The 23,837-nt window shown below is 57.1% G+C and overlaps 5 protein-coding genes and 1 long non-coding RNA gene across 9 annotated transcripts; 4 read left to right on the top strand and 2 right to left on the bottom strand.

The window, feature by feature from the left end:
* The first annotated feature begins 4,959 nt into the window (after positions 1 to 4,959).
* Positions 4,960 to 12,204, top strand: LOC104042199 (lipase member M). The gene is made up of 10 exons (XM_064464543.1): positions 4,960 to 5,202; positions 6,104 to 6,215; positions 6,518 to 6,635; positions 7,157 to 7,355; positions 8,257 to 8,366; positions 9,058 to 9,203; positions 9,798 to 9,944; positions 10,628 to 10,699; positions 11,772 to 11,837; positions 11,967 to 12,204. Exons 2-10 carry the CDS (start codon positions 6,111 to 6,113, stop codon positions 12,198 to 12,200), a joined length of 1,197 nt encoding a protein of 398 aa, XP_064320613.1. The 5' UTR covers positions 4,960 to 5,202; positions 6,104 to 6,110; the 3' UTR covers positions 12,201 to 12,204.
* Positions 6,025 to 11,781, bottom strand: LOC135315576 (uncharacterized). Its single transcript, XR_010375054.1, has 3 exons — positions 11,371 to 11,781; positions 9,556 to 10,807; positions 6,025 to 9,456 (listed from the first exon to the last, which is right to left on the bottom strand). It is a non-coding gene; the product is annotated as an uncharacterized LOC135315576 (long non-coding RNA).
* A 1,067-nt stretch (positions 12,205 to 13,271) lies between the features above and the next one.
* On the top strand, positions 13,272 to 16,203 carry PAOX (polyamine oxidase). 2 transcript variants are annotated; one of them, XM_064464539.1, is made up of 7 exons: positions 13,272 to 13,439; positions 13,792 to 14,287; positions 14,368 to 14,567; positions 14,795 to 15,050; positions 15,214 to 15,326; positions 15,490 to 15,579; positions 16,031 to 16,203. In XM_064464539.1, the coding sequence occupies exons 1-6, from the start codon at positions 13,286 to 13,288 to the stop codon at positions 15,528 to 15,530; spliced, it is 1,260 nt and encodes a 419-aa protein (XP_064320609.1). In that variant the 5' UTR covers positions 13,272 to 13,285; the 3' UTR covers positions 15,531 to 15,579; positions 16,031 to 16,203. The 2 variants fall into 2 exon arrangements, with proteins under 2 accessions (XP_064320609.1, XP_064320608.1); XM_064464538.1 differs by having other exon boundaries at positions 15,422 to 15,579.
* A 403-nt stretch (positions 16,204 to 16,606) lies between these two features.
* MTG1 (mitochondrial ribosome associated GTPase 1) lies at positions 16,607 to 19,763 on the top strand. Of its 3 annotated transcripts, XM_064464540.1 has the most exons (11): positions 16,607 to 16,766; positions 16,841 to 16,907; positions 17,160 to 17,262; positions 17,345 to 17,425; positions 17,713 to 17,769; positions 17,986 to 18,076; positions 18,186 to 18,247; positions 18,479 to 18,575; positions 18,752 to 18,833; positions 18,973 to 19,085; positions 19,213 to 19,763. In XM_064464540.1, exons 1-11 carry the CDS (start codon positions 16,649 to 16,651, stop codon positions 19,308 to 19,310), a joined length of 969 nt encoding a protein of 322 aa, XP_064320610.1. In that variant the 5' UTR covers positions 16,607 to 16,648; the 3' UTR covers positions 19,311 to 19,763. The 3 variants fall into 3 exon arrangements, with proteins under 3 accessions (XP_064320610.1, XP_064320611.1, XP_064320612.1); XM_064464541.1 differs by lacking the exon at positions 17,345 to 17,425; XM_064464542.1 differs by lacking the exons at positions 17,986 to 18,076; positions 18,186 to 18,247.
* Positions 19,764 to 20,050: 287 nt separating this feature from the next.
* On the bottom strand, positions 20,051 to 20,461 carry SPRN (shadow of prion protein). Its single transcript, XM_064465005.1, has one exon. The coding sequence runs from the start codon at positions 20,459 to 20,461 to the stop codon at positions 20,051 to 20,053; it is 411 nt and encodes a 136-aa protein (XP_064321075.1).
* Positions 20,462 to 21,504: 1,043 nt separating this feature from the next.
* On the top strand, positions 21,505 to 23,617 carry ECHS1 (enoyl-CoA hydratase, short chain 1). Its single transcript, XM_064464534.1, has 8 exons — positions 21,505 to 21,657; positions 22,092 to 22,289; positions 22,398 to 22,525; positions 22,606 to 22,705; positions 22,827 to 22,931; positions 23,017 to 23,136; positions 23,225 to 23,292; positions 23,384 to 23,617. The coding sequence occupies exons 1-8, from the start codon at positions 21,549 to 21,551 to the stop codon at positions 23,447 to 23,449; spliced, it is 894 nt and encodes a 297-aa protein (XP_064320604.1). The 5' UTR covers positions 21,505 to 21,548; the 3' UTR covers positions 23,450 to 23,617.
* The last annotated feature ends 220 nt before the right edge of the window (positions 23,618 to 23,837 follow it).

The following is a 23,837-nucleotide window of genomic DNA, read 5'->3' as shown; positions in this document are numbered from 1 at the left end:
CATGTCCTTGTAGGACAACTGCAGTGGTCTCTATGTTATCATCAAAGGGGACCAGCTGTAAAAGGTGTTTCACCTTCCATCCTTACAGCTAGAATTGACCACAGAAGAAAACAGGACAGGGTGAGGTAATCTCAGAGTGTAAGAAATAGGCTATAGGTTAGATACCTCATTTAGTATATTTGTAATGACATCTTTTTCTTTGTGATTAGCTGTTTACTGCAGGGCTCTGCCCTGGAGCAGCATTCTTACAGGATTTCATTGTGTTCATGCCATGAATATCAGTGCAAATGCAAGACTTTTCTGTCTTTGCAAACACCCAAAGCTTGGCAAGATGTCTCCCCAGCAGACTTCTGAAAAATTTGCAGTAACTTATTTATGTTTAGTTAACAAGTACTAACTTTTTACTTCTGAAAATTTGTAAGAATTGCAGGTTTTAATCTCTTTCTGTTCAGGTTATAATGTTTCTGCCACTTCTGTAATTATCTGATGTTTGTATTGCATTATCTTCATCCATTGGCAGTCTCCCATGACAGAATGTTTTGGAGAAGTTCTCTCTAAATCAGGTTCTGGAAGCATTCTGCTCCCTATGGCACTGGTACTTGCTTCCCATCTCCTGTTATAGGATCAACAACAATTGAAGCGGTGCATTTTGGAAGCAAACAGAATGGTAAATAATCAAGGTGCTTGTAGCATAAATATTGTGATGTTCTGTCATCTGGGACTGTCTTGATCAATAAACAGATGGAGTTACATGTCAAGCTGTGTTGATCTTGCCGGACTGGAGTCCCTGCATGTCTCGAGTCTGTCAGGCAAGTCCATGGTGATGGCACAGGTCCAAGGTCAGGCTGGCATGATACTGTGGTCCAGATCAACTCAATCTCTTGCCCTTAGACTTCACAATGCAGCATGAGGCCTTCACCACCCTGGCGAATGTATTCATGGCACACCATGGCTCCCTTTTTATTCTCCATGTGTGAGCAAACCAACCTCAGTCATATGCCTACACGTGTGGAGGATGTTGGTCATTCAGCCACTTAATTTTCTTCCAGATGTTTTCATGCAAAGCCATTCTTGATCTGCTTGCATATGGCACACAAAGCCAGAAGGGCTTAAAATCATGTCACATCCCATTCAAAATACAGTAGTTGCAACATGTTTGCTGTCCTAGAATTTCTATCATCATCAGGGTCAGTGCAAAAAAAGGCAGCACAGGCATGAGCTGTGGAGCTTATGATCAGCTCCAGGTTGTGTCACCACTTCAGAGGTGGGGAACACATCTACTACAACATCCTTCCCACGTGAGGATTATGCACAGGCACATGCTTAAAGTGCAGTTGCACTTCTGTAAGTAACCCTAGGATTGCTTTGCTATCTGCTTTAAGCAGCATACTGGCCTGCACTCCTGTTTAATCTAGGATAAGGTTTCACTGAGTTGTCAGATGGTGTACTGCCTTTTCATGGTTTTTTGGATCCTTGACAGCAAGCCTGACAACACTTTCCAGCAGTCACCAGCATGATGAGTAGTTTCAGGGTTTTATTCAGTTGAAGACACATCACTTTCTTATTTCAGGAACTATGAGCAAATTCTGTGTTATTTCCTATGTTACTTCCAAATTTTCTTTTGAGATTGCTAGACGAATTCTTGGAAGAGAGACCTGGCAGCGGTTCTTTGAGATATGTATATTCATATACTGGTATTTTAGGCTGATGGGAATGGTATAAGGCCATGGAAAATTACAGTTAGCAAAATCATGACCAGCTATAACTACCTCCAGCACTCTTCACAAGCCTGTGTTGGTCACCATTCCTGAGCCTGGACTATGTTGTGTGGGACAGGTTACTGGTCCCTGAAGGTCTCTGATAGCCCTGACCAGGGCATTGGCTAAGTTGAGCCCAATCAGCTTTTCTCCAATACATTGGAAAAAAGCCCAAGAGTACTATGATACCAAATTTGAAAAATGTATTTCTTTATTAAGAAAGTTTGCTGAAGTTGGCCTAGGTCTGTTCATGAACAAACCAAATGCTTCTATGTTCAAAATACTCTTTGAAGCCAATTGTACAATGAAGAGAGGTCAGAGAAGATGTACAAGAAGTTCAGGGTTGTTCTGGGGTCTTCTGAAGAAAGAAACAGGGGAGGAATTAGCTGAGACAAACCACTGGTGACCATATCTTGGTTATTTTGCAGTCAGGATTTAAGAACATTTATCTTTTTGCTGATTCAGTTTCACTACTGTGAACAAAAGGATTGCATGAACAATTTTAGCAAGGTGTTGTGAAAAGAGTTCATTGTTTCATCAAGCTTCACTATGCAACTTCAGCATGAGTAAAATCACTACTAAATGTGTCATCAGAGATACTGGACGTATCCCAGCCTAGCTGATGGGCTTTAAACTAGGAGAGGTACAACCAGGTAAGTACTACTTTCCTTAACAGGTTCTTTACTTGAACAAGGTTCTCCAAGGTTACTGCAAGGGAATAATGCTTATCTGGCAGGAATTACACAAGTGTTCATGTTCTTTTATTGCTAAAATCAGAATGATACTCTCTTTCCCAGTTCAGGATGCCAAGACCAGATGACAGCTAGTTAAGCATCTCCCTGCTTGTGGCTGTCTTAGCCTTGTGCTTGGCAAGAGTCAATGGATGGGAGGTAACAACCAGCATCCTGGACGTACAGTCTGGTGGCTTGTACACCCATGAAAGCACTAGGAGAAACACAAGAGCAGGTGTTAGAGGAATGGTATCCATTGATAGCCAAGGACATGATTAACACCAGTCAAACTGGTAAGCTCTGAGGAATGTGTTGCTTGCACCATGATGTGCCACAGAGAAGGTGACTCATAAGCAGGAGACCTGCACCTTTTAACAGGACAGCAGTGGGGATACAGCACATTGCATGGTTGTTTCTCTTCCTTTTAGCCCAACAGCAGGATGGGTTACAGTCCTATGATACCTCAAACAAGAAAATGAAAGACACCCAGCAGCAATATTGCCTAGTATTTATGAAGCGTGAAGTTAACAAGATGCAGAAGCAAAACATCGTGCCATAGAACTTTTGACTCTAGAGGACCTTAGAGGCCAAGAAAGAGTTGGCCTTGGGGCCTCAAGCAGAACCAAGAATGCATATGGAGGGCTCAGTAGCTGGCAACCCTTGCCTTCCATGTCACACTCAGGTGGCCTTGGCCAGTCCGCTTGGATACATACATTTTGGCCCCTGTGAGAATGTGTGCATGAGAGTGCTGATTGGTATAGTCTACTTGGTTAGAAAGTTAAACAAAATACCTTTCTGTGTCTAAATGGTCTTCAGTGTTCTTACATTAGCTCCCACAACAATACTGTAAAAAATTCCTGTGACTGTGATTACACAGCTTAATTTTAAGATGCCTATGATAGCCTGTCTAATATTTGGTTGTGGACCCTACCAGATATTATGGGGTCCTGACACTGTAAGTTAATACTAGTGCCTACGTACAAGTCTGTTAAGTGTACGGTCATGGAGGTATTGTGATGGTATTGCTCTTTCCACCTAAACTTGCACCTATGTGTCAAAACATCCAGCTCATAACTTCAAATAAAGATCTTCATTTCTTCTTTTGACTGAGCTACACAAAAGCTTCTCAGTAAAAAGCAAGCTGCTCTTTGTTAGCAACTTCTCTCCTTCTTACCACAGTTGTGATAGGTACTTGTGCTAAATCGCACACTGGCCTCAGCACTGATACACTGCTCCCATACCCTCGTCCCATGGCCTGAGGATGCTGGCGAACTCTCTGCTGCCCTTCCAACCTCTATCAGTACCTAGTACCACTACTCAGCACCTCTGCTATGTAACTAGTTCTCAGTGGAGGTAGAAGCCAGCAGACTTGACAGTGGATTAAGTAGCTGACCATACAAGTCAGCTTGTCGTGGGATCTGTCTTGATGCTGTTGAAGCAAATCTGATGGTAGAGTAGAAAAACACAAGGTGCATAGGGGTTCCTCCATCCGTAGGGTGTTTTTTAACTCCTCTTGAGACGCACACTGTAACTGCCCTCTACGCAACCTGTAAAGTCCATCTTATGTAGTGGGATTTTTGCACTCACAAGAGTGGGAAGATATTTTCAAAAGCCCAAAGTAGACCCAGGGACAGATGTAAGGTAATGAAACAGTGAAGGCTGTGGCCACACCTGCTGTCAGGAAGATAGCGCCCACACACAGCCCCTTTGTGTCAGTGGTTGCAGCACTGATGGAAGATTACAGTGCAGAGGATGGAGTAACACATGCGTGTTTTGAGCTGTGTTTCACAACTCGCATACCACTCATAGACTACGGCTGGTATGAACATTAGAAGTCAACCTAATCCAAGACTAGGAAACCTATACTCAAGCAAAGCAGCTGGTAGCCAACCAAATGCTCAGTCTTTTAGGTGGCAACCAAGCAGCTATAGAAAGGCATAGGATGTAAAGTCATGGGCTGGAGGTAGAGAATGAACACCTCTACTCTGTGCAATACCTGTTGCTTCAGCCAAATGGAGGCGTTGCACAAGCTCTCCTCCACTCTGCCATCCATCGGCAAGACACTAAGCTTGGTGCTTTTCCAGAAAACATTGCACAGGTTTCGCAAACTGCCAGCTGCAAATACGATGCCGCTTGGGCAAAAGGGCTATGTGGAGGTTGCCTGGGCCACTGTCACTTTTGAAGAGTGGTGTAATCACCGAGTGTCTCACACCCAGGCAGCCAGTGAAGCCTGACCTGTCCTTTGTGTGTCTATGGAGAGGTCAGCATGCTCGCATGCTCCTGAGACCTTGTGAAGTTCATGGACCCCAAGTCCTTTCATTGCCCCAGCAGCTCTTCTAAGAGGCATTCCCAAGGCCCTCCGGGAGTTAGGAAATGACCCTTTACAAAGATAACCTTTTGACATGTGTTTTTACTGCAGCTATCACAAGCTAAAGGTGCAACTCCATAGCTGAAATTCTTTGCCGCACCACTCTGGCTGCTTTTGGAAATATAATCTTTGCAAGCATGAAAGTCATGACCACATGGCCAAGCAGAGGAAGTTATCAAAGATATGACCAGCATGCACACCACTTAATTGGAGGCACGTGATGTGCCCAGCGTGGTGCCAACGCAGCAGGGATCTGACACAACGTGCTCTTTTTAACACTGGTGATGATAGAGCCACTACCATTCACACCACCAGCCTGATCAGATACGACAGTGAGCTCTGCCTGGTAAGGTATTTTCCCCCGCGTAATTCAGATTTGCGTCGGAGCTATCCCCAGGGTGAAAAAGCATTGACTGATTGCTTTTCTTGGTAACTTGCCTCTTGGTAATATCATAGAGAGGTTTACTGGGAATATTTCAGAGGGCAGATATGTCTCATGATGTGGGAGACCCATTGGGAGGAGGAAGAAGGGAGGTAGAGAGTAACCAGATGGCTGGTGAGAAGATTTACAACTCATGCTACTGAGTTGAAGTTAAGTTCTAACTTTTAAAAGCCTGGCAAAGCATTAGAAATCATATATAATATTAAATGTGTACACTAAGAATAGATCTCTGCTCAGGAAGGAGTCTCTAAGGTGGTCAAAAGGGTTACTGTTTTTTTCAGGCTATGCTTTTTTACTAAAAAGTCTTCCTATGAGTCTTTACACATTTCAGTTTATAGGATCCTTGTGTTAATAATGGCTCCTGGGTAAAAAGCTAAGCGATAGAGAAACAGCAAAAGTATAGACATGGTTATAGCCCAGCCAACCTAAATAGCATAAAATCTTACTTTGGATTAATTTCCTCTGTGAGACAATTGGTCTGACAGTATATGCTATAGCTTTAGTTCTTGCATTATAAAGCTATTTCTCTTCTTTTCACCATTAAAAATAGAAAAATGGGTCTTGCCTAGTACCAGACAGTCAGTACAGAAGAGTAAGAGGAGTCTTGCGTGGACTGTAATGGAAGCTGGAATTGGAAATCCTCTCCGCTTCCCCAGCCCAGACCGTGATATATGGTCTTCAGATACATAAAGAACTTAACCCATCATAACCAAGTAGAAACAGACATTCATAGCAACGTTATATAATAATAACAATGATAACAGTAACAATAGCAACAATAATAATAATAATATGTTTTACACAGACACAAGATGTGGTTGCTTATGGCAGTCCTCGTTTCGATACAAGCACCCACAAACTCAGCAGATGCCATCGAGCAGAAAAAGGCTATAAACCCTGAGACTTTCATGAATGTTGTAAGTCAGAAGTTTGAAATTCCACTCAGTCTGAAAGTTTGCAGACATTTAGCTGGGGGAGAGAGGGATGGAGGGTATGTATGTGGAAGGGGCTCGGGTCACCATGTGTGCTGGTTTTGGACAGAGCATCCTCTCTCAAAAAAGTCCTCAGCTGATCCAGAGACACCCCAGTCAAAGTAATGCCCAGCTGCCACAGTGTTTCTGTTTTGCAAAGGCATCCCAGCAGATGAGGGACGTGCCCTTTGAGCCAAATGAATACCTCGGCTATAGAAAGCTTTCCATTGGGGTTTTTCTTTCCCCAGAGCCAAATTATCTGCCACAGAGGGTACCCCAGCGAGGAGTATGAAGTCCTGACTCGCGACGGCTACTATGTCAGCCTGAACAGAATTCCTCATGGGAGAGAAAATCCTAGGAACAGAGGTAAATCTCCATTTCAAAAGGAAGCTAGCAAAAGAAAACTCAAACCCTTAACATAACAAGCAGGTGAAGGGATCAGCTTTACCAGGCCAGGGGAGTATTCATCATTAAAGCAAAAATACCAAATCCATGGTATTCCTCCAATTTCGTCTCAGAAGGTGCAGGCATCTCTTGAGAGAGCTCCTCATTTAATTTTTTGCCCATCAATTTGTGACTTTGGGGTTTGAATGATCTCAGGGATGAGTCTGTCATCTGAGCTTTCACATGGTTGCTGCCAGTGGCCACGGTGCTGAGCTTGCAGGGATGAGCACCTGGGATCTGAAAGGCTTAGGAGGAATACCCACAGCCCTGTAGCCTGAGACAACAAGGCAACCACCACGAGACAACTACAGCAAGGATTTCTTCACCAGGAGACATCAAGAAAATGCACACTGGCAGTGCAAGAGGCTTTATTGGCCTGAATTTGGGGTTAGTAAGTAAAGAAATTCCGGTTCAATAAAATGCACTGTTTCTTTCACATCCAGGGCCCAAGCCAGTTGTGTTTCTCCAGCATGGGTTACTTGGAGAAGGCAGCCACTGGGTGGAAAATCTGGCTAACAACAGCCTTGGCTTCATACTAGCAGATTCTGGCTATGACGTCTGGCTGGGAAACAGCCGGGGGACAAGCTGGTCACAGAGACACCAGCAACTTTCAGCTGACCAGGTTGAATTCTGGGATTTCAGGTGAGCTGGAGCAGATTACAAAAGTGCAACAAACTTCTCTGCCTGTCACTAACCTCTAGGCAGAGGTGGGTGCCTCCAAGCAGGCAAGTCAGAGCACCTAATCCCCAGGTATGGCCTCCCCCAGACCTCCTGGCGATGTGTTTGGGGAGGATGGAGGTACCTGTGCAGACCTGCCTGCTGACACGGTGCCAACAGCTCTACAGCTGCCTGGCCCTGCCGAGAGCACAGGGCACTGCTGCCTGAGTGGGGATGCCCATCCTGCAGAGACACCAGCCCTACCTTAGGGCCTCTGCAGGGACCTCCCCAGCCAAGCCCCCCGGCAAGGTGCCCACAAGCATCATTGCCACCTCCTCTTCTCCTAGACATTGTCCACAGAATCCTTGTCCCAAGAGTGGCTTTTTAAGCTGCTACTGCCCCTCCAGAGCTGATCTTCAGAGCAGTCCTGGATTTCCCAAGCTCATAAACATGCTTCCATTGAGAAAAAGAAGGTCTTTGCTTCACCATATCACACTAAAAGGCACATAGGCAGGAACTGGTGCTCCATTCCCTTCTGGGAAAGAGCATCTCTGGAGCAGAGCTGGTGCTGTAATCCTGACGAGAGCCAGCTCTGGGTCTGCAGAGCTGCTGTGTAATGCACAGCTGGCCAGGCTCAGCACAGTTTCTTTACCGCTAACCATGGTTATGGGAGGACTAAGCCGTTTCAGGGAAGGGTGAGGACATGAGAGGTGGGATGCCTTCAGACTCTATGCAGTCTCCCCCAGCACAGGGCTCTCCTAGCTCATAGGAATTTTCTCCTGGAAAATCAGCCACAGATATGAGCGATAAAAGACAGCCAAAATTCACAGGTGAGTTTGCTCTCCTGGTGTTACCTTATAACCAATGCACTGCTCCTGTGTTGCAGCTTTCATGAAATGGCAATGTACGACCTCCCAGCCATGATCAACTTTGTTCTGCAGAAGACTGGGCAGAAGCAGATATATTATGTTGGCTACTCCCAGGGCTGCACGATCGGTGCGTTAGCAGGGGTTGCACATGACATTGCCTGGACCACCTTGAAAATGTTAATTTTGGTGTTTGTAAGCAGAAAGCAGAGAGGTCCCATCTTTGTGGGCTGCTGAGCAGGCAGGCTAGGTAGAAGGTCTCTTGCAGGGAGAATTCCCACAGCAGTCGTGCTTTCTATATGAGACATCTGGGAGGATGCTCTAGGGTAGTAAGAAAGCCCCTGGTGACCTCAGTAAGCTCCTTGCTGCAACTATAATTCAGCCTAGAAAACTGAATTGAAGTGTTCCACATCAAAACCAAAGGCATTTTGCACGGACATCACAGCTTCTGCTTTCTGATGAAATGCACGGTGCTCCTTTTTACCAGTTGAGCCATCAGGGGTATAAGATAACCTCTGTGATGATGACACCCTTTAGCAGTGGTTGCTGGAAGGTGACAGTATTGCTGGGGCAGGACTTCCCATCAGTGTTAGTCGCTGAAATGCCTCATCAGTCACTTCTAACTGTAGGAATAAAGGCATTGTCTCCTTTTGGACATCTCTAGCACCAATGTGTAAGCAGAAAGGTGGCAAGAGATCCCAGGTTCCTAATTGGAGATAATGCCAGCTAAACAGCTCTGGGCAGCAGGTCCAAGTGAACCCTCAGATTAAGCACCTGAAGAAAGATTGACCACGTCTCAGGCTGTTTTTCTGTTTTCTCAGCATTCATTGCATTTTCATCTATGCCAGAACTGGCTCAGAAAATCAGAATGTTTTTTGCCCTGGCTCCAGCAGTGACAATCAAGCATGCCAAAAGTCCCATCGTGAAAATGTCCTTCCTTCTGGACAGGCAATTCAGGATGTTTCCGGTAGGAGATTACTCTATGCTCTCCTCCCCCAAACACTAGAAAAGGGATTGTGCCTAGATGCAGTCCACGGGCTATCCGATGCAGCAGAAAACAGTTATTTCCTGCTGGTTCCTAAGCACAGACACGATTCAGGTGAGGCACACTCCTGCGTGGTCACTTTGTTGAGTGCATGCCTGCCTTCCACCTGTAGGAGCGTCAGGTGTTGAAACTGGTCTTTCTATGGGGGCTCTTGTTGAATTCCCAAACAGACTGCCTGGAAAAGACAGTAATGATGTGTTGATTTTAATGACAGTGAAAAATTAATCCAATGCTTGGGGGAGGTGGGGCGAAAGAGTCCCAGATATTTATTTACCTGGTGTTCATTCAAACAGCATCACCTCCTGCAATGACCTGTACAGATCTCAGAGAGGCAGGAGGGCAAAGGAGAAGCAGGTTTGACTTCTGCAGGCTCCCTGGGCTTCACATCCCCTCACCGCCCAGCTGGTGGGACAGCTCACGGGGACACTGGCCAGTGGCAGGTCAAGGGAGGCAGTCCAAAGGCTAGGCTGCAGGAAGGGAAACACAAGAAATCAACTTTGCCCTTTGCTTCTGCAGCTTCTGCTCGGCAGAACCGATGCCTCGCTACGGATAAGGAAGCTGTGGGGTTTTCTTCCCCAGCTGTGCAGGCACCCGCTGCTGCACAAGCCCTGTGCCAACCTCCTCTTTCTGTTGGGTGGCTACAATGAGAAGAACCTCAACATGGTGAGAGCGCTGCCCTCTGTGGGGGTGACGGAGCCGGAGCCCCAGGGTGCACTGCTCAGGGGCACCCAGCAGCACCCACTGGCTCTGCCGACCCCTCTGTCTGCAGCCTGTCCCCTCCCTGCCAAACACCCAGCCCAGCCGGCTCTAGCCGCTTACACCTGGTGCTCACAGGCAAGCAGATGCTGCAAGGGCAATGTGTGCCCTCTGCCAGATCCCTCTTTTGCTGCTTCTCCTCCCTGGGTAGGAAAAGTCCCAGGCTCTGCTGGGTGAACATCAGTGACCAGGTGGCACTTGATAGCATCTCTGGGTTAGGGCTGCCTGTCACTGAGACCAGCTGTACCTCCCACCAGCACCCCTGGGGTGCAGCCCCTGCTCCTACCCACTCTACATCAAGTCTGCTGAAGCAGCATCTGAGTGACCATGGGTAGTCACTAAGGTCTTGAGCACCGTCCCTGAGCCTAGATGAGGTATCTCCAGGAGCTAGGGGTACCTCATCCTCCATCACCATACTCTCCCTGGAGCTGTCTCAGAGGAATTGATTTTTAATGAAAATTACATTCCTGAACCTGACCCAACTCTCAGGCAGCATGACTCAGCAGTAGCTCTTTTGCATCATCTGGCAACTGCCATCCTCGCTCCTATCCATTGGAAACCAACGGTAACTTGAACGTGTTTCCTTGCAGACGCGGCTGGATGTGTACACATCCCACTATCCGGATAGGACATCTGTCAAAAACATGATACACTGGGCCCAGGTAGGTTTCCTGAAATGCAGACACTTCACCCCAGATGGTCCCTTCACTGAGAGTCTGGTGTGTCCAGGGCAGACATGAGAGGTCAGGGATCTTGGATGTTAACAGCTCCTGAGAAAGTAAAGGCAAGAAATCAGGCATACAGAAGAGGTGCTGGATGCAGGATGAGCTGCCCTGGTCCCTCTGGGGACCAGGGGACACTGGGGTGTGCGCCTTGGGCTGTGCCGGGCAGGACAAGGGATGGGATGGGGAGGCCACAGTTGGATGCTGGGACCAGTTTGGGGCCCCCAGGGATCCCCAAAGCAGAGCGAGCCTGGGGACACCATAGTGATGGTGGGTGGAAACCAGAGCGTACAAGGAGAGGCTGGGGGTGCTGGGCTTGCTCAGCCAGAGACAATGTGGCGAAGCAGGATCCAACAGCATCTCCCCCTGCCCAAAGGGGTCCCTGAGACACCAGGGCCAGACCATGCCAGTCTGAGCAACCTGCTGCAGCTGCAGCATCAGCCCTGCTGGAAACGGGGTCAGGCTGGAGACCCCCACCCTGGTGCCTCCTCGAAGAGCCAAATTATAGGTAACGGGGAAGGCAAAAAAGGTCTTTTTAATCAATGCAACTATTGTGCAAATATCTCAGCTTTCAACCCTAGCATAGAAGCAACTCTTATAACTGGGCTCACCGATGTCTGTATTCTGACCCCGAAGTGTCATGAGAAGGTAAGGATGATCAGGCTGTTGAAGGAAAACTCGCCAGTGTGAAGTCCTCCAGCAGCATCCCGCACACACCACTCATGATGAGCCAGTTTTCAGAGCCGTCAGCATTGTACCAGGGCAGCCAAGGAGTCACATGCAACACCTTGGTTTGTCAACACATATCTAGGGACAGATGCGGAGCTGAAGGTCAAAGCATCACCCTGTTAAAAAAGCTGGAAAGTCTGGCTTTGCTGGAACACCTCCTCCCCCTACAATATCTCCTGCAAGCACCCTCTCATGATGTGGTCCCTTAAGGAGGCCGGGAGATGCTGGACCCACGCAGCAGTGCTCGCTGGCCTACCACCACAGATCTATCCTCTCCTCCCAGGTGATGAAATCGGGAGAATTCAAAGCCTTTGACTATGGCAGCAAAAACCCAGCCGTGTACCACCAGGTAGGAGGCTGCAGCAGCAGTGCTGGTGGCTGGAGATGCCAGGGGACTGTCCTGGGTGGTGTGGGGACAGGCTAGCTTGCAGTGTTTGACCATAATGGTGGTTCCTCAGACCTCGCTGTGTCCCTCCAGGAGACACCTCCCTCCTACCAGGTGGAGGAGATGCCTGTGCCCACTGCAGTGTGGTCAGGTGGGGAGGACTGGGCAGCTGACCCAAGGGATGTTCGCCTGCTGCTGCCCCGTATCGCCCACCTCGTCACTTACAGCCACATCCCCGATTGGAACCACTGGGACTTCATCTGGGGTTTGGATGCCCCCAGGCGCCTCTACAGCAGCATCCTGGAGCTGATGGAGGGGTCCCAGTAGAGCGGCAGCTCCCCAGGGAGATGCCAGTGGCCTGTCCCCTCTCCCTTGGGTGCGACAGTCCAAGGATGCAGAGGGACATCCCCTGCTGTCCCCTCCTTCCTGCTGGCCTGACACACTAGTGGCGACGGTGCTTCCTGTGCATCCCTTAGTCATCAAGGTTTGTCCTCTTTGTTTGAGATCTCCTCAAGGAATGGTGGCACCATGCAGCAGGGCAGTGCCAGGGTCAACCAAGGCATTGGGACAGGCAGGAACCACCGGCCGGGCAGCCCTGCTGGAAGGGCCCCAGGGTGATGGTGGAGCTGGGTCCTGGGCTGCCCAGTGGGTGAGGGATTAGAGCACCCAACCCTCGGGGAGATGGGATGGAGCTGGGATCGTTGGGTCTGGCCACAGGGAGGCAGGGGTGTCTGAGAGCAGCCCCTCATCACAGCACAGGCAGGGATGGAGCAGATGGATGAGGCTAAACCCTTCTCAGCAGCACAAGTGATGCTATGAAGGGCCCCAGCCCCAGATCACAGCCCAGGGGATTCAGGGTGGATGTGGGGAACCCTTCTTCCCCCATGCAGGTCCCCAGGGAGGTGGAGGGTCTCCATCTAGGGGGACAGGACTCAGCTGGGCCAAGTCGGCCACACGCCTGCGGCATTTGGTGCCAGGGCTGAGTGGCCGGAGATCCCAGGGGCTGCACGGCTCAGCGCCCACAGGCCAGGAACGCCCGTCCTCCACCACCGGGAGCCGGTGGCCCCGCATGCCCGGGGGCCGGGTCACAGGGCCACCGTCCCCCCACGAAGCTGCCCCCAGGCTGGTGTCCCCCGGCGGCACGCGGCCCACCCCTGCTGCTCGCTGCCAAGCCAGATGCGGGGAGATTCCCTCCCAAATAAACGCTCAGAGGGGATTTCAGAAGGCTGCGCCGCGGCTCGGACACCCCGGGCTCTTCCTCGCGTGTAAACGTCTTCCGTGGGGCTGCCCGTGCTCGAGGCCGGCGGGGACCAACACCGGCAGCCGCAGGGGGCGAGAGACCGCCGGCAACGCACCAGCGGGCAGCCGCCGGGGCGGGCCGGAGGGGGCGGGGCCGGGCGGCGGCGGGCGCCATGGAGGGCGGCGGCGGCGGCGGGCGGCGGGTGGTGGTGGTGGGCGCGGGGCTGGCGGGGCTGGGGGCGGCGCAGCGGCTCCGCGGACACGGCTCCCTCCGCCTGCTGGAGGCGGGGACCCGCGCCGGGGGGCGCGTCTGCACCCGCCCCTTCGGTACGGGGAGGGGGCCGGGGGCGGCACCGAGTGGGTGGATGGGCCGGGGGTCGGCACCGGGGCACGGGGATGGCGGGGCGGGGGGCGGCTGTACCGACGCAGGAGCAGGGATGGGGGAGCTGCACCTGAATCCCGCCCCCCACTCCCCCCCGTAGGGCCAGTCCTGAGTAGGGCAGACGCAGGGCTGAGGGTCTCCAGTCCTGTGGGTGCAGCAGGGCCAACCCAGAGCCAGTGATGGGTAGCACAGGGGAACCAGGGCAAGGAAAAGGGTCCACCGGCTACAGCTTTGGGGGGCGTAGGGACCCCTACCACACGTATGCCTTGGGGTGACCCCCCTGTACCTTCCCTGCAGCACAGGGCCTGGTGGAGATGGGGGCACACTGGATCCATGGCCCCTCACCAGGGAACCCCGTCTTCCGCCTGGCCACCCACTATGGCCTGCTGGGCTCAGAGGCTGCCCGGGAGGAGAATCAGCAGGTGGAGGCAGGTGGCCACCCCCCACTGCCCTCCGTCACCTACGGCAGCTCAGGGAGGGTGCTCAGCCCCCAGGAGGTGAGCAAAGCCCACGACCTCTTTGACACCCTCCTGACCTCTGCCCGTGCTTTTTGGGGGGCCAAGGAGCTGCCAGCGCCCAGCGTGGGACAGTACCTGCGGGCAGAGATTGCCCAGAGGGTCCCCACTTCAGCGGGAGGCAAGGAGGAAGATGCCCAGCAGCTCCAGCTGGCCATCCTCGCTGCCTGCCTCAAGCTGGAGTGTTGCATCAGCGGGACCCACAGCATGGACCTGGTGGCCCTGGAGCCCTTTGGGGAGTACATCTCCCTGCCTGGCCTGGACTGCACCTTCCCGGGGTAAGTGCAGGGCGCTGGAGGGGGGACACAGAAGAGCGTTTCAGGGGACACCCCATCCCCAGCAGCGCCTCCTCCTGCAGTGGCTACAGCAGCTTGCCTGATCACATGCTCTCGGCTCTGCCGGAGGGCACCATCCTGCTCAACAAGGCGGTGAGGACCATCCGGTGGAGAGGGTCCTTCCACGAGGAAGGGGATGAGACCAGGGATTTTCCTGTCCGGGTGGAGTGTGAGGACGGAGACGCCTTCCTCGCCGACCACATCATCGTCACTGTCCCGCTGGGTGAGGACACCAACACCTTTCCTTGCCCTGCCTGTCCCCTCCAACCAGTTGCTGCAGTGGGAGATGGGCAGATGGAGGGCAGGGATGTGCTCAAACCCCTTCCCAGCCTCCCCTCTCTGAGAGGGGAGGCTGGGAAGGGGTTTGAGGAGGGGAAAAGTATCTCAGACCCCATTTAGGAGCCCAGCAAACAGAGCTCCCCAATCTTCTGCCTGATCTTCTGCCTGCAGGTTTCCTCAAGGAACGCCACCAGGACTTCTTCCAGCCTTCACTGCCAGAGTGGAAAGCAGAGGCCATTCGCCACCTGGGTTTTGGTACCAACAACAAGATCTTCCTGGAGTTCGAGCAGCCTTTCTGGGAACCCCACCAACAGTTCCTCAAAGTGGTGTGGGAGGACGAGTCACCCCTTGAGGAGCCCAGTGCCAACCTGGAGGCTAACTGGTTCAAGAAGCTCATTGGATTCGTGGTCCTCCAACCACCAGAGCAGTACGTGGCCAGGAGCGTCAGCAAAGAGGCATCATGGACAGGCGGGGTTGGGTATCTTCTGGGCAACGTGAAGGAGCGTCTCACTCCTGTCTGGAGCTTAAAGACCTTCTCTGGGTTGCTGGTGGCCTGTAAGGCAGCTCCAGACCCTGTCTTCCCTCCCCAGACACGGGCACGTCCTCTGCGGCTTCATCGCGGGGAAGGAGTCAGAGTACATGGAGACGCTGAGTGAGGCGGAGGTTCTCAGCACCATGACGTGCGTCCTCCGCACGCTGACAGGTACTGCCGCCTCCTCCGCCCTCCTTGCCCCAACACTGCCCCTGGGGGAACACATACCCACGTTTCTGGATCCCACCCAAAATCTGCACCTGCAGGGAACCCCCACCTGCCTGCTCCCAGGAGCGTGCTCCGGTCCCGGTGGCACAGCGCTCCCTACACCCAGGGCTCCTACAGCTACGTGGCCGTTGGCAGCTCAGGGGATGACATTGATGTGCTGGCCCAGCCCCTGCCCAAGGACCCCGAGGACTCCAAGGTAACTGCTTTAGGCCTGAGGGGAATGCAGCGACCGTGGGGAGAGCAGGACCACCCCAGGGACGCAGGGACAGCTGGGCAGGGGCGGGAACGGGACGCCTCAGGCCTTGAGGAACACAGAGAGGTGGCATTTGTCACTCCTGCTCCATTTGGGAGGGCACCAATGCTCAGATCACCAGCCCACCCCCTACTGGCTCTTTCCACTGAGCTCCATGGGCGTTGGGGGAACCCCATTTCTGTAAAATTTGGGGATGAGTACCTCCTCCCAACCACTTTCTGGCATCCTCATATCACGGGGTGGGTTTCTAAGGAAGGCAAGGTGCCCGCTCCTTGGTCTCCCTAGGGTGGGTCATGCATCTGCGGGGTCCAAAGGGCTGGTTTGGCACGATTCGGTGTCCCTGCTGGGCTAGGTAAGGTGGCAGGCCACAACGCTCACCTCCACCTCGCCACAGCCTTTGCAGCTCCTCTTCGCTGGCGAGGCCACCCACCGCACCTTCTACTCCACCACCCACGGGGCCCTGCTGTCAGGCTGGCGAGAGGCCGAGCGCCTTAACAGCCTCTTTGCGGCACCCAGCCCCACTCCCCGGCTCTGAGGAGGGAAAATAAAACCGGTGCTTCACAGGTCGCCGCCAGTCAGATTCCTTTATTGAGAAGCCTCCCTAGCAGAGGGTCGCTGGGGCTTCTCTCTCTGCGGGGGGATGAACGCGGTTCCTCGGCTGGGGCCCGGCGGGGAGGAGGCGCTGCGGCGTTAGTACCAGTTGGTGCTGGCGATGAGGAAGCGGGTGTCGTCCAGCGGAGCCTGAGCCGGGCCTGGCTCCGGGGCGGGCTGAGGGGCTGGGGGCGGCTGGGGTGCGGCTTGGGGACCAGGACCCGCGGTACGGGGGTCGCTGGGGCCGGGGGAGGGCACGGAGTGTGTTCCGGCACCCCCCGTGCCGCCAGGGCCGACCACCGGTGCCCCGACAGACCCCGTAGGCCGTAGCTCCGCCATAGCACCGAGAAGACGGAAGTGATGCGTCGCGCCGGGTGTGACGCACAGAGGCCGCGCCGCCGCCGCCGCCGCCGCCGCCGCCATGAGAGGGTGGGCGGGAGCGCTGCGGGTGGCCCGGGCCGAGCTCAGCGGGTTTCGGGAGCGCTTCGATTTCGGCGGCCGCGATGTGGCCTCCTGGTTCCCGGGGCACATGGCGAAAGGTGAGGGCGGGTAGCGGGGCGGACTGCACCCCCGCCGCTTCCTCCGCCGCCGCTCACCCGTTGCTGCCTTGCAGGCCTGCGTCAGATGCGGGCCTCCCTGCGGCGCGCCGACTGCCTCATCGAGGTGCACGACGCTCGCATATCCTTCGGCACGGCTCTACATCCCCCACCGCCCCTGGGTGTCCGGTGGGGCAGCGGGAGCCGCGCCCCGCCCCCTGTACCCGTGCCCCCCGCTGCCCCACCAGCCGCGTCTACCCCCAGGCCGCTCCTTCTACCAGTCCCGCGCCCCCCCTCACTCCTCAAAACCCCCCATCAATCCCACCCCGCCCCAACTGACCCCCTTAGTACCCGCTCCCACAACAGCACGCAGTCTCTCCTTAGCGGCACCCACATCCCGCTGTCGGGCCGTAACCCCATGCTGCAGGAGGTGCTGGGCATCCGCCCGCATATCCTGGTGCTGAACAAGATGGACCTGGCTGATCCCCGCCGGCAGCCAGTGAGTGCCAGGGCAGGGCTGGCTGGGGGCCTGTTGGTCACCACAGATGTATGCCAACAATGCCTCTGCCTGTTCCCTTCAGACAGTCTTGGAGCACCTGAAGCAGCAGGGATGCTCGCATGTTGTCTTCGCTGACTGCCAGCACGATGGCAACGTCAAGAAGGTAACCAACCGGCCAGCAGCCCCGTGTCCAGCCCTGCTCCTCACTGCCGGCAGTTGAGGGCCATGTGCTGACCTCCCAGCCCCATGGAGAGGCCTCAGCGCCTCACTGTGAGAAGACTATGCTGACTGGTCTGAAGCAATCTCCATTTCCAGTGCACCCAACGTGCCCCATCCTCTGCTTGGCCTCCATTTTGCACATTCTCCTAGCACAGTGTCCTCCGAGTGAGCAGCTGCTGCCAGCCCAGGTGGAAAGCTGCAGTTACAGCCCTTCTCTGTGTTTCTCTGCAGATTGTTCCCCTGGTTGCCAAGCTGGTGGGGAACAGCCCGCGCTACCACAGGGCCGAGGTGAGATGTGGCAGCAAGACAGCCAGGGTGTGCGCAGGGAGTCAGTGTGGCTGGCTGCAGGCCACCTCCCTCTCCAGATGCAGGGACGAGGCTGCTCTCATGCCTGCCAGAAGTACTGGCAAAGGCTGGGCTGTTTCGTTGTTGTGGCCACCTGTCACTCCTGGGGTGGGTGGCCACTAACTGGCCACTCCCTGCCCATGTTGTCCTTGCTGCCAGAGCACCGAGTACAGTATCCTGGTGATTGGTGTGCCCAACGTGGGCAAGTCATCGCTTATCAACTCCCTGCGGAGGCTGCACCTCAAAAAGGGTATTTTTCCGTATTGCCTGGGCTCAAGGAGGAGCTGCTGCCGCAGCCATGGAGCAGGTGGCGGGGCAGAGCATCCCTTGCTATCTGACTGTCTCTCCTTTCCCTGAAGGGAAAGCCACCGTGGTTGGTGGGGAGCCGGGCATCACCAAGGCAGTGCTGACCAGAATCCAGGTACTGTCCCCACAACACAGCTGGCTGGGTGGGTGCTGGCTTCTGCCTCCCTCACAGGAGCTCCGGAAAACCTGGGGGGCACGCAGTACTGATCTTGGAGGGTTGCTTGGGTCCCCTTTCCAGCGAGACCATAACGGAAGAACTCAACACCTCCCTTGTTAGCCATGTTGGAGTCCGCGGTGCTAATTACTGAGCCACGTGTACTAACTGCCCTGCCTCTCCCCATTCCAGGTCTGCGAGAAGCCCCTGATGTACCTGGTGGACACGCCTGGTGTGCTGCCCCCCAAGCTGGGGGACATGGAGACAGGCATGAAGCTGGCGCTGTGTGGTGAGGCAGAGGCTGCACCAGGGCAACCCCCCAAAATGTGGCTTTGAGCCCCGGCTGGGCCTGGTCCCTGAGGCTGGGGCTGCCTGAGTGCCTGCAGGTGGCATGGGGATGGCAAGAGGGATGGCTGGGGCTTGGAGCAGGGCTGGGGGCAGCTGGGGCTTAACCCTCTTTTCCAGGAGCCATCCGTGATCACCTGGTGGGGGAGGACATCATGGCTGACTACCTCCTGTACATCCTAAACAAGCAGCAGCAGTTCAGGTGAGCCAGTGGGGGGACTGCTGACAGCCCTGGGCTGCGTCCACTGCCTGTGGTTTCAAGTGGGTGGTGGAGGAACTGTCCTCAGGGAATTGGAGGGGGAGAGGCGACGCTGGCAGGGTGTGAGCCCCTCCTTCGACAGGTATGTGCAGCACTATGGGCTGGCTGAGGCCTGTGATGACATCAAGCCCGTGCTGAAGCACGTGGCCCTTGCCCGGGGCAGGACACAGAAGGTGAAGGTGCTGACAGGCACAGGTGAGCACTCTCAGGGTGGTGGGGTGGATCTCTGCCTCAAGGGGTGCAGGGGCCAGGCTTTTGGGGATCCTGGGGTGGCTCCAGACTCTGCTGATGCCTCCTTCCGCACCCACCGCCCCATCTCCAGGGAACATCAATGTGACAATGCTCAACTACCCCGCTGCTGCTTATGAGTTCCTGCGGGATTTCCGGGCAGGACGTCTAGGCAGGGTGACGCTGGACTGAGACCTGTCCTGTGTGGGGCACTGCCCACAGCCGTGCAGGCTGGGGACACCCCAGTGCCCCATGTGACCAGCATGGAGCTCTGGTGTGTGATTTGAAGCAGCTCTGCTAGGGCAGCCCCCACTTTCAGGCCCCTGGGCTGCTGCTGGAGGATCCTGGGTGTCCCTCTGGATCTGGGGGTCAGAGGGGCAGGATCCCTGCAGCAGGGGGCGAGGCTGACCTGCAGTGTCACCATGCAGGGCAGTGCTCTCCGTGGGGAGCGTGGTGCCTGCCTGGGAGGCCCTGGAGCACAGCTGGTGCCTCCAGCCAGGGCAAAACCCCAGCAGAGCCATTTTCTTGCTCTCTTGGCCCTCTCTGGGGCCTCCATCCTGAAATAAAACCTGTGTGGGCAGGGTGCTGGAGTGGTGGCTGTCCCAGGGTCCCCACCCCAAGCCCCTCATCCCACATCCAGCCACACCTGTTTTCTGCCCAGCTTTTATTGCCGCGTCTGTGTCCCCTGACCCCCACGAGACCCCCGTACAGAGGAGCGTAGTGAAGGGGGTGCCTGAGCTGGTGCGGTTTGGCACAGGGCGGGAGGCGGGGGGAAGGTGGTGGAGGGGCTTCCTGTGGGGTCCTGCCCCACTGGTGGGGTGTAACCGGGGCGGGCCGCCGCTAGCCCAGGGGGGGTGGGCTCTGCCCTGGGGGGCGGCCGGTCCTCACGGCATCAGTAGCAGCACCAGGCACGGTCGAGTCCCCCGAAACCATCAGCAGCAGAGGAGGGCGGCCAGGGGGTACAGCCAGGGCACGGCCCAGCCGGGCGGCTCCCAGTCGGGCGCGGCGGAGCTCCAGGCGCTGGCGGCGGCCGTCCGGTTGCCATCGCGGTACCCGATGCCGTCGCCCGCTTCCAGCTCGCCCGCCGGCCGTGCCCTGCGCAGGGCGGCTCCCGCCGCCACGCCAGCCGCAGCTCCCGCAGCCGCCGCTCCGGCCACGCGCAGAGCGGCCCCGGCGGAGCCGTAGCGGGGTGCCGCCGCCCTCACCCGGCCGCGGGCGGGCCCCCGGGCCCCGCCGCGGGCACTGCCCCGGGCCCCGCCGCGCCCGCCTTTGCCGGCCACCGTGTCGCAGAAGGCAGCGGCCAGCAGCATCAGGGCCCAACAGGCCGCCTCACCGCGCCGCATCCCGCCGCTCGGCCGCACCTGAGCACAAGGAGAGCCCCCGGCGCTCAGCCGCGGCCGGCGGGTGTGCACGCGCGTGTGCGCGGCACGGCCTCGCGCGCCCGGCGGCACCCGCGGTTGCGGGCGGGAGTCCAGCGCCCGTGGCTCGCGGGGCCGCCTGTCGGTTGCATAAATAACCCCCCCCACAGCTCCCCCCGCCCCCGCTGTGGACCGGGCGCGCTCCCGCACACGCACCCGTGGACACAGTGCTCTCGCACGCGCGTGCCCAAGCTGCATGCACCTGCGCGCTCCCGCGTGCGCGTGCCCACACCCGGCTTGCAAGCACGCCCTCCCACGCACGCCCATGCACAACTTCCACGCGCACGTCCATGTCCACGCCCACGCGTACCTGCACGCGGCAGCCCGTGCAGGGCTCATAGGCACGCTTGCACGCACGCACGCCACCGCGCCGATCGTGGCTGCCCGTGGGTGCGTGCACGTTGCTCACGCGCGTCCCTCGGGCACACCTGTGCACGCCCCCACCCCGCGGCCGCGGGGCACAGTCACAGCCCACCTACCCCCTCCCCCGCACGCACACGCGTATCCCCAGACCCTCACTCTACCCCCGCCCCGGCTCCGCGCGCGCCTCCCCCGCCCGCGGGGGCTCACCGGGCCCGCGGCTGCCGCCGGCTCCGCTGCGCTGCGCTGCGCTCCTCCCGGCCCCGCTCCCGCTCCCCCTTTCCCAGCCCCACTCCACGCGCGGGGGTGGGGGCGCGCGCTCGGGACTGCGCGGCGGCAGGGGGCGGGACACGGTGACCACACAGGGCCGCCCGTGGCCGTGCGCGCACCACCACCCCCCCCCGCCCCTCGGCGCCCCTAGAACACCCCCCCCCCCCCCCCCCAACCCCGTCTCCGCCGGGCCCCGCTCGTGTCCCGTCGCGCGGGTGGGGCTCGGTGGCCCTTCCTTCTCCGCCCGCGGGAGCGGGCGGGGGCCGGGGGCGGGAGGCGGTGGCACGGCCTCGGCCAATGGGGATGGCGCGCTGTGGGGCGGGGCCACTTCGGCCAATGGGCGCGGGGAGGGCGGGGCGGGGAGGCTCCGCCCACCTCCGCCATGGCTGCCTCGCTGCGCGCGCTCCTCCGTCCCGCCGCCGCCGCGCGCCTCCTCGCGCTCCTCCCGCCGCGCCCCCGCCCCCTCCCCGGGGCGCGGGGCTGCAGTGCCGGTGAGCGGGGGGCGCCGGGGGGGACGCGGGATGGGCGCCGGGGCCGGGCTCCCCGCGCCGGGCGGCAGCACCATCTATGGGCTGTGGCACTGCGTACCAGGGACCCAGTACCGCGCACAGGGCCCGCACCGCGCACCGGGGCCCAGCACCGTGCAGCCGGTGCCTGGAGCGTGCACTCACTATGTCCCAGCACTGTGCACCGGCCTGGCACGGGGTAGTCACTGGGCTTCCCGTGAGCCCCGGTACCGAGCCCCTGGGGGTGGCGTCCCACTGGCTGCCGGTGACCGCTGGCACGGGCCAGCCACCGTGAAGGTCGCCTCGAAATAGCGCGGTGCCCTGCAGCGGCTGGGCCTCACCGGAGGGCAGGTGGGGTGTCTCAACCAGTTGCGGGCAGGCGGTCGCCTAATGGGGCGGTGGCGGGGGGTGGCGGGCAGGGACCCCGTTCCAGTACCTGACAATGCAGAAGACGGGGATGCAGCAGAGCGTGGGCCTGATCCAGCTGAACCGGCCGCAGGCGCTCAATGCCCTCTGCGAGGGGTTGATGGAGGAGCTGCGGAGGGCACTGGAGGCCCTGGAGAGTGACCCGCAGGTGGGGGCCATCGTCATCACTGGCAGCCAAAAAGCCTTTGCAGGTAAGGCGGGGGGCCTCTCCCCACCCCAAAGTGGTTTTGTTTGTTGTTTGTTTTGTGGGGTTTTTTTTTGGGGGGGGGGGTGATATCCCACACCATTTCCCTTTGCAGCTGGTGCAGACATCAAGGAGATGCAGAATAAAACTTTCCAGGAGTGCTACAGCGGCAGCTTCCTCAGTGGTTGGGACAAGGTCTCCACCATCCGCAAACCCATCATCGCTGCCGTGAACGGCTACGCCGTGAGTCTCCCCCACCTCTTCCCATGCCCCCTGGTTCAGCCCCAGCACCCCCTGACCCCTCTCTTCCTCCCCTGGCCCAGCTGGGTGGTGGGTGCGAGCTGGCCATGATGTGCGACATCATCTACGCTGGGGAGAAGGCGCAGTTCGGGCAACCTGAAATCCTGCTGGGAACCATCCCAGGTGAGCAGGGGACACCCAGGTATCCTAGGGCACCCAGGGGGGCCCATCCCGGCTGGAGCGGGGACAGCGGGAACACCCAGCTATCCCTCTTCGGACCTTTCCCTTTCCCAAATGGCTCCAGGCGCTGGAGGGACACAGAGGTTGACCAGGGCAGTGGGGAAGTCACTGGCGATGGAGATGGTCCTCACCGGGGACCGGATTTCAGCAGCAGAAGCAAAGGAGGCAGGTAGGGGTGTGGGCCAGCCCCAGCACCGCGGGGGTCCAGTGGGGAGCTGTCCCCCCACCCCACCACCTCCCACTGTCCATCCTAGGTCTGGTCAGCAAGGTCTTCCCTGTGGAAAAGCTGCTGGACGAGGCCATTGCCTGCGCTGAGAAGATCGCCAGCAACTCCAAGCTGGTGGCCGCCATGGCGAAGGAGTCAGTCAACGCCGGTAGGGGCAGGGGAGCCAACCGGGAATCTCCCCAGGGGGACTGCGGGGCCAGGCAGTGGGGTCTGCCCAACTTCTCCCTTGCTCTCAGCCTTTGAGACGACGCTGGCGGAGGGGAACAGGACGGAGAAGCGGCTTTTTTATGCCACTTTTGCCACCGTGAGTAGGGGGGTCAGCCCCGTTGCTGGGGTGGATGGCGGGGCTGCTGCACCTCCCCCCTACCCCAGCCTCACCTCTCTGCTCCTTCCAGGGCGACCGCAAGGAGGGGATGACAGCATTCGTGGAGAAGCGGAAGGCAGACTTCACTGACAGTTAAGCCCGGGGTGGTGCAGGTCCCCACAGCCACCTGCTCCCCATCAGTCCCCCGTGTCACCCCGCGGAGGGGGTCCGGGAGCCGGTGGCGAGTGACCCTTGCTTGGGGTGAGACAACCAGTAGCAAGAACCGCCTTTGCCATCGCTATTAAAAGGTTTTCCTGGCGCTTCAGGGAGATGGGGTGTCCTTGCTGTGGGGTCTGCCCCTGAGCTGGGAAATATTGGGGTTCACTGAGACCCCCCCCCCCACTTTGTCACATTATTCTCTGGTGCTGGGTGGGGCAGGAGTAGCTTTGTAGAGCAACAGGTCTGCGTATCCCCTGGGAAGGGGACAGCCTGCACCACCTTCTTGGGCGCAACACCGACACACTGAGTTTGCCCAGCCTCAGCTC

The sequence above is a fragment of the Phalacrocorax carbo genome, chromosome 13 (genome assembly GCF_963921805.1).
Source record: "Phalacrocorax carbo chromosome 13, bPhaCar2.1, whole genome shotgun sequence".
In the NCBI taxonomy this organism is placed as follows: Eukaryota; Metazoa; Chordata; class Aves; order Suliformes; family Phalacrocoracidae; genus Phalacrocorax; species Phalacrocorax carbo.
Note: the sequence above shows the minus strand (reverse complement) of the source record. Positions and strands in the feature narration are given on the sequence as shown.